This window comes from Sardina pilchardus, chromosome 10 (assembly GCF_963854185.1).
Source record: "Sardina pilchardus chromosome 10, fSarPil1.1, whole genome shotgun sequence".
Classification (NCBI taxonomy): Eukaryota; Metazoa; Chordata; class Actinopteri; order Clupeiformes; family Clupeidae; genus Sardina; species Sardina pilchardus.
This window is the reverse complement of record NC_085003.1, coordinates 7,858,018-7,870,974: the sequence shown is the minus strand read 5'-3', so window position 1 is coordinate 7,870,974 and position 12,957 is coordinate 7,858,018. Positions and strand designations below refer to the sequence as shown.

At 39.9% G+C, this 12,957-nt stretch overlaps 2 protein-coding genes across 2 annotated transcripts; one reads left to right on the top strand and one right to left on the bottom strand.

Moving 5' to 3' along the window:
• The first annotated feature begins 330 nt into the window (after positions 1–330).
• On the top strand, positions 331–5,183 carry irak4 (interleukin-1 receptor-associated kinase 4). The gene is made up of 10 exons (XM_062546710.1): positions 331–792; positions 881–1,026; positions 1,118–1,389; positions 1,524–1,588; positions 1,784–1,898; positions 1,994–2,103; positions 3,785–3,971; positions 4,184–4,246; positions 4,334–4,492; positions 5,042–5,183. The coding sequence occupies exons 1-10, from the start codon at positions 626–628 to the stop codon at positions 5,078–5,080; spliced, it is 1,323 nt and encodes a 440-aa protein (XP_062402694.1). The 5' UTR covers positions 331–625; the 3' UTR covers positions 5,081–5,183.
• A 74-nt stretch (positions 5,184–5,257) lies between these two features.
• LOC134093585 (twinfilin-1-like) lies at positions 5,258–12,802 on the bottom strand. The gene is made up of 9 exons (XM_062546711.1): positions 12,683–12,802; positions 11,462–11,539; positions 11,052–11,230; positions 10,190–10,285; positions 9,843–9,947; positions 8,326–8,451; positions 7,969–8,119; positions 7,558–7,679; positions 5,258–6,479 (listed from the first exon to the last, which is right to left on the bottom strand). The coding sequence occupies exons 1-9, from the start codon at positions 12,705–12,707 to the stop codon at positions 6,312–6,314; spliced, it is 1,050 nt and encodes a 349-aa protein (XP_062402695.1). The 5' UTR covers positions 12,708–12,802; the 3' UTR covers positions 5,258–6,311.
• Between the last annotated feature and the right edge of the window lie 155 nt (positions 12,803–12,957).

Here is a 12,957-nt window from a genome sequence, read left to right as displayed (position 1 = left end):
ATACAATAAAACACACACACACACACACACACACACACACACACACACACACACACACACACACACACACACACACACACACATTTCAGAAGATAATAATCCTTCCTGCAGGTCTTCTTAATATGGTTCAAAACTGTGAGTCGGCCTTGTCCTTATTGCCATTTAGATTTTGGACATACCTGGCAGTTATACCCCCATACAACCAACAGGACCATAAGTAGAATCACAGACACGTGCGCCCCCTCAAGTCAACGAACAACACTGCAGCAAAACCAGGAAATGTTACTTCCTTGTTATAAAGTATCCCTTTCATTGAAATCCATCAAACTACAGACAGGTTAATGTGAAAACGTGAAAGGGTTAATGTTTTAAGGAAGTTGCTTCATAACGGAAACCCCAAATTTCCGTCTGACTTTGGCTACTAACAAAATAAATACAGGAAAATTACAATTTTACCGTGACATTATCAGTTTACGCACAAACTAGTTTTTAAGTCGGCTAGATACAGCGCAGCCTAATGTTAGAAAGTATTTGTTCAGTTTTAACATAACTGTAGGCTACAGTTACATCGCCTAATTGTTCAAATATTAGGTTATTAGCAGAAAAAGATTTTGGGGCAGTAAAGATGAACGATGGTGATATCACACCGTCAACATTTCTTCGGAATCTCAATCATGGCACACATCGGAAACTGGCAGACTTTTTGGACCCTCTCGACGCATGGAAGATGATTCTCGTCGACATACAAAACAAACCCACGGGTCAGCCGAGGTACACACAGTTACATCTCAGGTAAGATCTCATTTGATATACGCATTCCACCCTCTCCGATTCATCAATGTGTCTATCATACATACTGTGAGCTATTTTGCCTCTGCAGGAGGTTCGAGGGATTGATTGCAAAAGGGAAAAGTCCAACAGTGGAGCTACTCTATGACTGGGGCACAACCAACGCGACTGTAGGTGAATTGGTGGATCTATTAAAGAAGCACAAATTATTTGCTCCAGCTGCTGTTCTTCTTCCTGGTGAGTTTGCCAGTGTGGTATCATGAAATAGGTTATTATTGTCTGTATACTAAATAGATTTTTGTTGATTATTTTCTTTACTGTTTCATAGATGTGGTTAGTAGGCCAGTTGAAGCAGAGACAGTTCTTCTAGGCCCATGCCCACACCCAAACCCAAACCCACACCCAAATACAGAGGAAACAGCAGGCTCCTCTCCCTCTGCTTTCTCAAGCTTCTCCTACTACGAGCTTATGAAAATCACAGGGAACTGGGATGACCGCCCAACATCCATGGGAGGGAGTAAACTTGGGGAGGGGGGCTTTGGTATTGTCTACAAAGGTCGCTTGAACAACACACACGTGGCTGTGAAGAAACTGAACGCGGTGAGTTTTAATCTTGGTGTATAGGGTCTCATAGGGTCTTATTACAGTATTATTACTAACTTTGTAGTTGGATGATATTTGACTGCCGTTTACTTATTTATTTCTTCCTCCTGACCTGTTCCTGTTTCATTCAGATGGATGACATCTCCCCAGAGGAGCTTCAGATTCAGTTTAATCAGGAGATTCAAACTCTAATGGTGTAAGGCAACTAGAGTGTCTTGGCTTGGATCTGGAGAAACCACCTTTAAATGTGACGTGTAATGTTCAGATATAGAAATGTTCTACAAATAGAAACTAAAGGAGATCATGAAATTGTTTCTCAGCTATACTTCAATTTACTTTTGAAGGATGGGAAGCAAAGCATGACATATAGTGTTTGTTTGTAATTCTATAGGTTGAAGCATGAGAATCTGGTGAACATGGTTGGATTTTCATGTGATACTGAACATCCCTGTTTAGTATATGCCTACATGCCTAATGGATCATTGCTGGATCGGTTGGCCTGCTTGGTAAGCAAACCACCATTTCTCAGGGAAACCAGATGTTTTAATGTGATATATTCACAATCTGGCTTTAAATTAATATGTGTGTGTGTTTTTTGAAGGATAACACCCCGCCTCTCTCATGGCATAGAAGACACATAATTGCTGTGGGAACAGCAAATGGCCTGGAATACCTGCACAGCAACCATCATGTACACAGAGATGTCAAAAGGTCTCTCTTTACTTTCACTCTTACTGTTTAAAAAGTAGGCGTATTTAAGAAAGAATGTTTACAGTATGTGCTTCTGCTTCAATCAAGATAAGCAGCCCGTGGTACCAATATTTACAGATTTTCTTCCTCTGAAGAAAGCACAAATAACAGGACTTTGCATTAGCTAATTAAACTGTAATAGGCCTATCTAAATATGATTGTGATCAACATTCAGTGTAAAACTTATTATGAAACATTATTTCATGTATTTAAAGTTATTTAAATGTAACTTCCATATGACCATTCATTCATTCATTGTCAGTGTTGGATGTAAATTAATTTATTGAAGCCTTGGGTACAAAAACTTTGGAAATTGGAAGCAAGCAGTGTTTTATTTACATGCCACACTCAATAGTGCATCAGTCTCCTCTTGGAAGGAGGCTCCTCGCCTTGGCCGTTATCATCATCAGCCTTTCTGTTGTTAGCGGCTGAGTGCTGCATGCTGAAGGAGGCTTCTCCGCCCTCCCTATCTTCTCCATGATCTTTACAATCACAGAGTGACTGTGCCATCTACGAGCCAAACCCTCCATAGCCCCGAGATCTCTTCTTTGCCAGCAGTTTTGACTGTGGACAATATTTTGTATAAAGTCTGTCCATTGGCCAACTCCAGAGTGCTGTACTCTGTTGTGAGGTCCAGATCTATACTTGCATCCTCTAGTTCTGCTGGTTGCCAAGGGATCTGGAGGGGGATGGAAGGGATTGGTTGTGGCCTTGATGGTTGAGGAGATCTTGATGGTCCATAGGCTGTGGATTTTGTGATACATATTATGTTTTTGTCAGTGTCGCTATACCATTATGCTATTTTAAATAGAGAAAATAACAAGATATAGTGAATAAGTTGAATATGGTTATGGTTATGGTTATGGTTATTTAGCAGACGCCTTTGTCCAAAGCGACATACAAATAAATAACAATACAAATTAAATAACAGTGAACAATTACAAAAAGGAGAATAGCAATATTATCAATCAAACAAACAATTAAGCACTAACCTAATGAGAAATAAAACAATGAAATGAGAATAGCAATCAAATAAGTCACTCAGTTAATTATATAATAACAATAACTATAGGGTATGGCTAAATTTAAGGACAATAGCAGAATAAATGTCAAATTCTAACAATGGACAAATTATAACAAAACAATACTAATATACAAACCATAACACATAACAAACGCTCAAAAGACTAAGTGCATATTAAACAAATATGCCTTAAGACCCCTCTTGAAAGATCCAAAACTGTTGCTGGAACGGAGAGCACTGGGCAACTCATTCCACCAACACGGAACCACTGAAGAATAGGATCTACAGTTTGACCTAGCATGAATGGCTTGTCGACATAACAGACGCTCCTCAGAAGATCGCAATGGGCGGTTGGGAATGTACATCTTGATCAAAGAACTGAAGTAGCTAGGAGCAGATCCAGTCAGTGTCCTATAGGCCAGAGTGAGAGATTTAAATTTAATTCTGGCTACTATAGGGAGCCAGTGGAGAGTAACTAGGAGAGGGGTTACATGTGTCCTCTTTGGCTGATTGAAGACCAGTCGTGCTGCAGCATGCAGAATATAGAATAAAGTAAATATATATATATATAGTATATATATATATATTAAAAAATATATTTTTATTTTATTTTGGCAGTGCAAATATTTTGCTGGATGAAAAATGTGTGGCAAAAATTTCTGACTTTGGGCTGACACGAGCCTCAGCAAAGCGCACATCCACTACAGTGATGACCGAGAAGGTGGTCGGGACAACAGCCTACATGGCACCTGAGGCACTGAGGGGAGAGATCACTCCTAAGTCAGACATCTACAGCTTTGGAGTGGTAATCCTTCCTTGCCTTCTTTTTGACCATGTTAGAAACATAACTATGTGTCCCTTAGAGTTACTTTTCTATCACTAGAAAAATGGCCACAGACCTTAAGTCAAATTACATTTATTTTATAGCACAGTTAACACAACAAAGTTGGCCCAATGTTCTATTAACAATAATAAACACTGTACAATTTTACAATAATTTTATTTGCATTTGCAAAGGTCTTGCTAGAAATAATATCTGGACTTCCACCAGTTGATGAGGAACGAAAACCTAAATTTCTGGTAAGTTTCCAATTTCGACAGTGACATATTCTTTAGCTAATTTAGATTTGCAACATTCTGCATTCTCTGTTGTTGGCATCTTCACAGATGGAGGTGAAAGATGAGATTGAAGATGAGGAGATGGAACTGGAGGACCTGGTGGATAAGAAAATGGACTCTGTTGACCTCTCCTCGGTGGAGAAGATGTTTGGACTGGCTTGCCACTGTCTTCATGATAAGAAGGTCAAGCGACCAAGCATGGAGGAGGTATGGAGTTACTGTTCAAAATCCCAGGCCTCAGCAAACCAACTTGTCAGTAAGACCATAGATCACACTCTGACTTATCATTCCACACCACACCTCTCATATCAGTTGGTTAAATGTTAACAGATCCAATAGAATGTCAAAATGTATGCAGGCTCCCTGCTCTTCTTTACTACAGTATACGAAGTCCAGAGCCCTCGACCTGAATCATAGTGATGATGTGCATACTGCTGTAATACGACTCAGACCTACTCCTATTTGATGTTTATTCAACATTCTTCTTATCAGAGAATGTTTGGGAGCCTTCAGAGCTCAGTGCTGTACTGTACCCTTGAGCTGGCCATTTGAGCAGAAGTTATTTAGCTGCTACAGCTGTATTTTGCCCCAGAGCAAGGCAAGGCAACCTGAGTTGTATCAGTGAATCTAGCTGGATGTCCAGACTACTTGTTAGATGTTTATGTAATGTTTAGATAATCCAGGATATTGTTATTATGTTGACTGTTATGTGCAAGTCACTGCTTGTTCTTTACAAAATCACACCTCTTTTTGCAGGTGTTAAGAGTGCTGAAAGATGATGTCACTGTGGACTGAAAAAGCACGCAAGAACTCAAAATATACATCAAGTGGTGTAATGTAGCCTGCCATGGTGCAGGTGGCACCTTAATTTTGTAAATAAACAAATATATGGTTTCAATGGCACATTGTTATGTCATTTATGACAACATTTTATTTGAGAATGTGTTGTAAGTGAGTGATTTTATTCGTGAATGAGATTTAAATATTTTATTCTTTTAAAAAATACAACTGTTAAACAGAGAACGGCATACTTAATACCATACCTAAGACAGGTCCGTCATGTCATGTCATGTTAGTGAGACATTCACTAGGATATTAGATGTTCCATAGTGGTCTAACCTCAGTAGAAGCATGTTCTTCAGATCTTCAGCCCAGATTCTATCTAGTGACCTCCTGCTACAGTGTGCATGCTTTTGCACCCTGGCTATTTAAAAGCTTGTGGCAGCTACTGTAACAAAGTTAATTGATTATCAATGATGTGAAACGGGAGCATTCACTAAAACAAATGATGCATGCAGTGACCACTGACAGAGAGAGAGATTCCAGACAGACGCAACTTTTTTTTTCCACGAGAATACCATTTCTGTACAACACTTGCATAGAAAAATAAGTTTCTTGGCAGATGGGTCCATGTGTAAACCACAGTTATATCAAAACATGACACCTGTCCTTGTGTGTTATAAAAAGAAAGGCTATGCATGGAAAAATACTATGCATGACATCGCACATTCCCTGTTTAATTCTGTGTTTATGGTGCTGCTGGTTGCAGTTAAGACATTTGTATATAACTGAGGCCTTAGGTAGCATTTTAAAATATAAAAAGACATTAAAATGAATTGGAATGGTAAATGCTGGACACTAGGAAGATCACTCGCATTGGTGCACAATCACATATTTCTTTTTGTTCGAAGCTTCATGATCTAATTGAAGTTATGTAACAGCGCTGAACCTCTTGTTGGCCATGTCCCAGCCTTTTAATAATTCAAGGAATGCTTAATTGGCTCACACTCTCAATCTGGATATGCTACAAGTGTGTGGGTGTTAATGTGTGTGTTTACAAACGGAAGGGTTTCTCTTCCTGTGCGTGCATAGTTCAGCATTGAGGGTGGGTCTGAGTTGGGTTTCTTTTAAAAAAAAAGATTCATGGAGGTTTATGTTGAATGGGCTTTGTCTCCATCATCTGGAATGTTCCACTGTGGAGTTTGGAAGGAGGGTGAAAGTTGGGAGTGTGCAAGCGTCCGTCTGCCTAATCATCGCCGTCTTCCTCCCCTGGCGGCCTAGTGATTCGGCGTCCCCCCCTCTTGCCAGCGGGACCCTTGGGCTTGGCAAACGCTTGTTTGTGGGCATGCTGCTTAGGGTGGACCTCCTCATACAGGAAGTCTGCAGTCACCTCGTCTCCATTATCGATCTCCAACTGCAAAGAACAACAGGGGTGAGTAAATCCAACTGCACTGTACAGAAAGGAGGACTGCTGACAGTTTTTCGATTTAGACCTGAACTGAGAACCGGTCTTCATCTCTCTGTCGGCTTTAAACCAGATTATGCAGAGACTGAATCATTACATTAAGCTCATGGCCAGTAGGTGGAATCCAAGTAGTTGCACAAGCTTTCTGTGGAACAAAGCACTTGGCTTACATTCTGAAAAGCCTTCAGTAGGTAAATACTGTTCCAAGAAGATAATGTTTTAAGTACCTTGGTATCAGCATTCATCCAACATAAAATACATACTGTAGTTCTTTTCACACACTTGCTTTTGGAACACATACTGAACAAAATATAAATGCACCACTTTTTACCTTTGCTCCTATTTTTCTAAAGGCTTATTTCCCTAACCTTTGTTCACAAGATCTGTCACATGTTTTAAGGGAGCATGCAACTAGCATGTATACTTCACTGCAGGAATGTCCACCCCAGCTGTTGCCTGGGAACTTAATGTGAGAGTTAAATGCTCACTAATACGGATTTTACTAAATTTGTGAACAAATAAACCTTTTGTGTGCAGAGGAGTGTTGTCCTTCACTTCAACTTGTGAGCAAATGAAAATGTAAAAAATTAACATGTAATGAACCCAGTATATAAAATATGCTAACTGCATAGACTAATGAATATAGATAATGTTATAGTCAAGATATACCAATGCAGCAATACATTAAGGGGAGTGGTTCAAATGAGTCATATCTTGCTCACAGTGTAGTACCAATAAACAAAACCATGAACCAATTTAGAACCTGGCAGAAATGCCATCTAAGCAGTATTTGCAGACCAGCTATTTGCACTTGTGGGTAGATGGGTGGTAATCGCTGACAACTTAAACCACTCTCTTTTCCCTGGCAGTAAAACAAATGTTGAAACAGGTCTTATGTCATTTACAGGAACAATCACACCTCTGTGTTGACATCTTAAAAGCAATATGCTTTCCCAATTGCATTCACAAAAGCCTTTTTTAATCATAGAACAATTAGCGCCCTCTCTGTCAAACTTATAACACTCACCTTCTTTTCAATCTCCATGTTAAGCTGGCTTTCAACCATGTCCACGAGGGGGTTTTTACAGCTGGAGTAGAGCATTCTTTCTTTGATACTGCAGCTGTAGCCAGGCATGGAGTAGATGAAGACTGAGTGATCAAAAGAAGGAAACAGATGTCATGATGTGAATTTTCATATTCCCATAGTCCACAACATGAATATTTAGAGCAAATCTTGACATCGTGAAATATTAAAAGTTGCAAACTCAATAATTTTGCTCAGATACATTATTATTATTAGTAGTAGTAGTAGTAGTAGTAGCAGTAGTAGTAGTAGTAGTAGTAAAGAACGTTGATTCAACCCTGTTGCCTTAAATGTGCAATATAAAGAAATTGACTTGACATTCTGCTTAGGCTTAAGTGAAACCAAATCCCTCACCTATAGATTCCAAGTAGTCACCCTCATGCGAGTGCTTGTATAGGAAGAAGTGGTACCGTGCAGCATCCTTTGGGATCCTTTTAGGCAAGTCTTTGATTTCCGTTGGATCAGTGTTAGACAGGATTATGAGTTCTTTATCAAAGTTGATTTCCTGAAAAGGTTATGAAAACAAATGTTATCAGAGCTGCTCAACTTCACCCTACACCCAAAATGCTAATTAGAATATCGTTGCACTTTTTGTGATTCACCATCATTTACATGACATTCTATCAGTTTTTCAAAATAGGTTCTACTAAAACAACCTTTACACCTAGTTTGTCAGATATTGTAACCTATATAGAATCATAGTTAACTTACAAGCTGAACATAGTTACACTTCTTGTCCTTGAACTGTTCCAGAGCATTCATGGCATCCCCATGCAGAGGGAAAGCGACACCCTGGAGGGTCTGCTGTTTGGTGTCCACACCGATGTCAGTTTGCACCTGAGGACAGCAGTATGCGGTCAGTTTCACTTGTCACAGTCAAATGTGTTGCTAATGATGACCACTACCAAAACAGTGTTTTAAATAATCAAAGAGGTCAAATCAGTGTGAATCTACAGTATCGTAGAAATCTGCCATTGATGCCCTCAACCTTTCAGTTTCTACATCTTCATTACATAAATGTCAAAAGTATTTCCTGTGTGAAATTTTGTTAGTACAGGAAGACCGCCTGCTTGCTTCACACTTAGTTGCTGACTCCTGAGTGCTGAAATTGCCTAATGGTGGTGGTGATGGTGCTCCAACCTCTAAATAGCTAGTCTGAGAGAACAGTGGCTAGATTAATTTGAGCCACACTCTCTCTGAACCCATGGTGAGGTGACCCATGGTTAGTCTACAGAGAACAGCACACAGTCTGAGAGAAGTGTAATGTTACTTCCTGTTTATAGTTTAGCTCAATCTCATTGGCTGGTTGTGAAAAAAAATGACCCGTGTCAGCTTGTCATGGAACTTCCTTTTATGGTAAGGTGCAGCAAGGCCAGTGCAGAGCTTGTTGATTTGAAAGACTGCATTATGTAAAGCAACAGACTAGAGTTTGTAAACTAAGCAAATACAGTCAACCCATCAATTGACTCACTACAACCTCAGCTACTCAAGACAACATTCCTGATTTGTCATTACTAGACTATATTGAATCAAGACTGCAGTGCAGAACAGTAGTAGATTACAAATCCACAGTGATCAACAACAGTGATAACAAATCCATCAGCACACACAATCAACACCTAACGGACATGAGCTTATCAACTCTGTGACCTTGAGGACCCATTCATCTAGACCCTGTAGGCCTATTCATTTTGAACTTTTACATAGTTAATGCGAGCAGTCTTTCAGCCTCCATATCCAACCCCTTTGTCCATGATTTATCAGCATCATAATGACAACTGTGTGCCAGCCAACATTCTGTCCTTTTCAGCTCTAAATGAATTTTTGATAGTCATCATTTCCAGAAGAGCTACCATGTCAACCTTTGCCTACCCTCAATCACTCTCAAGTCAATGTTTTTTTTTTTGCACACCACCACCACCTCGTTGTAGGACATTATTTATTTGTATTCCATACAAGTACAAAAAGTAGACGAAGCCACTCTGAAACCCACCCACCCTAGTGCCATACAAATCACAAGTGACAAACTGAGACATACAGAAGTCAATGGTTTCTATTTGATTAAGTTCCTGCAGAAAATGATACAAGCCTTAAAGTAAATCAAGTCTCTTAAGTACCCATATGCAGAACGACATCCTCAACAAATGGTACTAAAGTTTCTAAGTTTATACTGTAGGTGCAAATACGTGACGATGCGGCTGTGTTGGTGCGTGTTGCTGTGTGTGTACCTCGCTTAGTTTGATCTGTCTCAGTTCCTCCTCAGCAGCAGTCAGAGGCAGGGGAGCGGCCTGAGCAGTTAGGTACTTCCTGTATCCACTGAGCGACACATCGTCCTGCAAGGCAAACGTTCAATCTCAGTAAGTGCTTACAACAGTCACTTACTTCAGCTTCAGCAACCACTGAAACTACAAAGGACAGCCTTAAAGGTATGGTATACATCGAAATAGATTCAATCACGTTAATCTTTGGCTTTCAAAGCAGGTAACTATGACAAAGTAAACACACATATTAGCTGATGAATAAAGCAAGCAAGTTAACAAATTCAAAAGGAAGTACACAAACTATCAAGTCAAACCTTAACGTTGCCAAACACCTCATCCTTGATGTGACCACCGCCAAACTCTTTTTTCAATGTGGCTCTTGTAGCAGCATAGAGCATTTTAGGTCGCACCTATGTGTGTTAAGAGTGAAAAATAAATTACAACTTCAGTACTGGTTATTCACCAACAAGGTCACCCAATTCATGCTGAAAACACTGATAACAGAAGTCCTTTCATCAGAAACGAGGGCCACTGCACTGTGATTGACATAACAAATTATCAAAAAATCTACTCTCCATGGCTGTTATGCTTTGTGCTTTGATTATTGAGGATCTGTCATTGCTGTTGCAAGACCATGTGAGTAATCCTAAAGCGTTAAAATCTTTTGTGATGATAACTCATAGAAGCGGGACAAATGGGCACGTCCAGTATGCTACAATAAGCTGCCTCCCTCAGAACCAACATGTCTGAGCCTGTGATGTCTTTGCATTCTGGAGAGGAATGTTTCACCTCCACTAAGTTGTTCACTGATTGGCTGGGGATTTGTCTGGCTGTATAAAATCGAACACATTGGCAAAATAACATGATTATGCCATTATAAATCTTCCTGGTGAAGAATGTAATGAGCAACAGAAAACTTATGGACTTAATCCATAAACACAATAACAACCTGCAGTGAAGAACCTATTCTTACTATATAATGATAGGCCTAATTATTTTTGAATACTCAAAATTGAATACAAAAACTAACAAACAAACAAACAAACAAAAACAAGTAGGCTGTTGCAAACTGTAAGATCAAAAGGCTACAAGGCTTAATTATTCTCTGTGACTAAGGCACTAACATGGATGTTAATGTCTATGGGACATTTATGGCATTCAAAATGAGAGACTTACAGGGGAATGGTCGGGGGACCAGGCAATAAAGATCCACTCATAACCCTGGTTGTTGGAGGAGTCCAACCTGTAGAGGATGTAGCAGGGCATGTCATTTTCTAACAGAGGTAGGATAGAGGAGTCATACTCTTGATCCCAACTTTGAGAGGCTTGCTTGGATCCGCCAACCACTAACTGCTCTGAAACAGAAGCACACAAACATCATTCATATAGTTTTATGATGGCTTGTCTTTAATTTTCTCAACTGCATCTAAAATGTAAGATGGCAAATTACTTAATTAGGCCATACCACTATCCATAAGGCAGAAAGTCTACTATAGTTTTTGCATGCATTATTACTAATATAGATAAGGTATCCATGGCTGTGGTATGGTATCCATTCTATGAAGCTACAATGTTTTTATGCTTACCATTGTCAATCACAATTTTCAACAGCCGATAGTCTCCATTTCTGGCACTGGCAAATATTTCTTTCACATCAGCAGCAGCTAAACAGACAGGGCAAAGATCATTTCATCGGCTGGTCCTCCCATAATATAATTTGATGACAAAAGAGCTGATACAAGGAAAACTGGCAGTGGTGTGTCATTATTTTAGGTCAAAAGTTCAAGCAAACAAGCTGAGCGAGCGGTTTGAAAACAATGCAAGTCAAATGGCTGGGAGCTGATATGCACAGACCAGGGTATAGAAAGGCCCTATGTCAAATTAAGGAATTAAGGCGAGGCATGGTTGCCACACTTGACGACGTCAGAGAAAATGTAACAACACAAACACACTTGCCCGACTGGCATAGGCTACATCTGCCTGTGTGACTGCACTGGAGCGTTAAATTGCTCATTGGCTCGCCCTTGATTTTTTTAGTATCACGAGCGTGACAACAATATTAAGATCATACTACAGATTATTTCATATTGAACAAAATACAATAGACCATTTGACGTCTTTAAGCGTTCACCTATTGGACAAGTTTAGGCAAGGGAGTCTGAATTCCATTGATTTTAGCTAGGTCATGTGCTACGTTTCAGACAGGTGATGGATGCAAATGGTAACATTTGCTTATGACAAGATAACGTTATAACCGCTGTTTCAAACTGTACAAAACATTTGTTTTAATTTGTCTCCATTCACTCACAACAGAGGTGTGTTAACCTTGATTGTCACGATACACACAAGCAGTTTTGGTGAGACCTGCCAGCCAGCCAGCTACGAAGGCGTTGCCCGTTCAAACATCTTACTGCATGAAAGAACCTGAGCTTAGCTAGGCACGAGACTGTGAGCAAGCGAGCGACCGAGATCTGTCGACTCCACACCGCCAAGTAACCATAACATACACAGAAATATTAACAATCTGGCTAAATGCGATAGTAGATTAAGTGTGATTCGCATGAACTCAACGGTGCATCAGTTCTTTAAAAAATAAGTAGTACGGTGACCATGAATCAGCGTCAACTCACTCACTAGAGGAACAGGCAGGTTAACAGAATGATATGCATAGCAATAGCAACAGCAGGTTTTCATTGAGTGCTGCTTCACAGCTAGCTTCGACGACAAAAAAAAGGAAAGAACGGTTTTCCTAGAGCCAAAAGAACAGAACAGATAGTAGTTTCATCTACAGTGTCAATATGATTTACCTTCAATACCCGTTTGATGAGACATTATTCCTCCGGAATCCGCGGCTGGACTAAAAACCCTAGAGTCAGGAAGAAGGAAATGGGACTACAGTAACATGACTTGTTTCGTCTGGGGTGACGTCATCAACCCGCAGCAACTCACTCACTGGCTGCTTCATTGAAAGCAGGGCATGTTCGCTAATAAGGGAGATGCGCATTTGGCTTTGTGGAGGTCCATCTTTTTATTGTTTAAGACACATGCAATCCCAAATTAAGAGACTGGAATACACAAAACA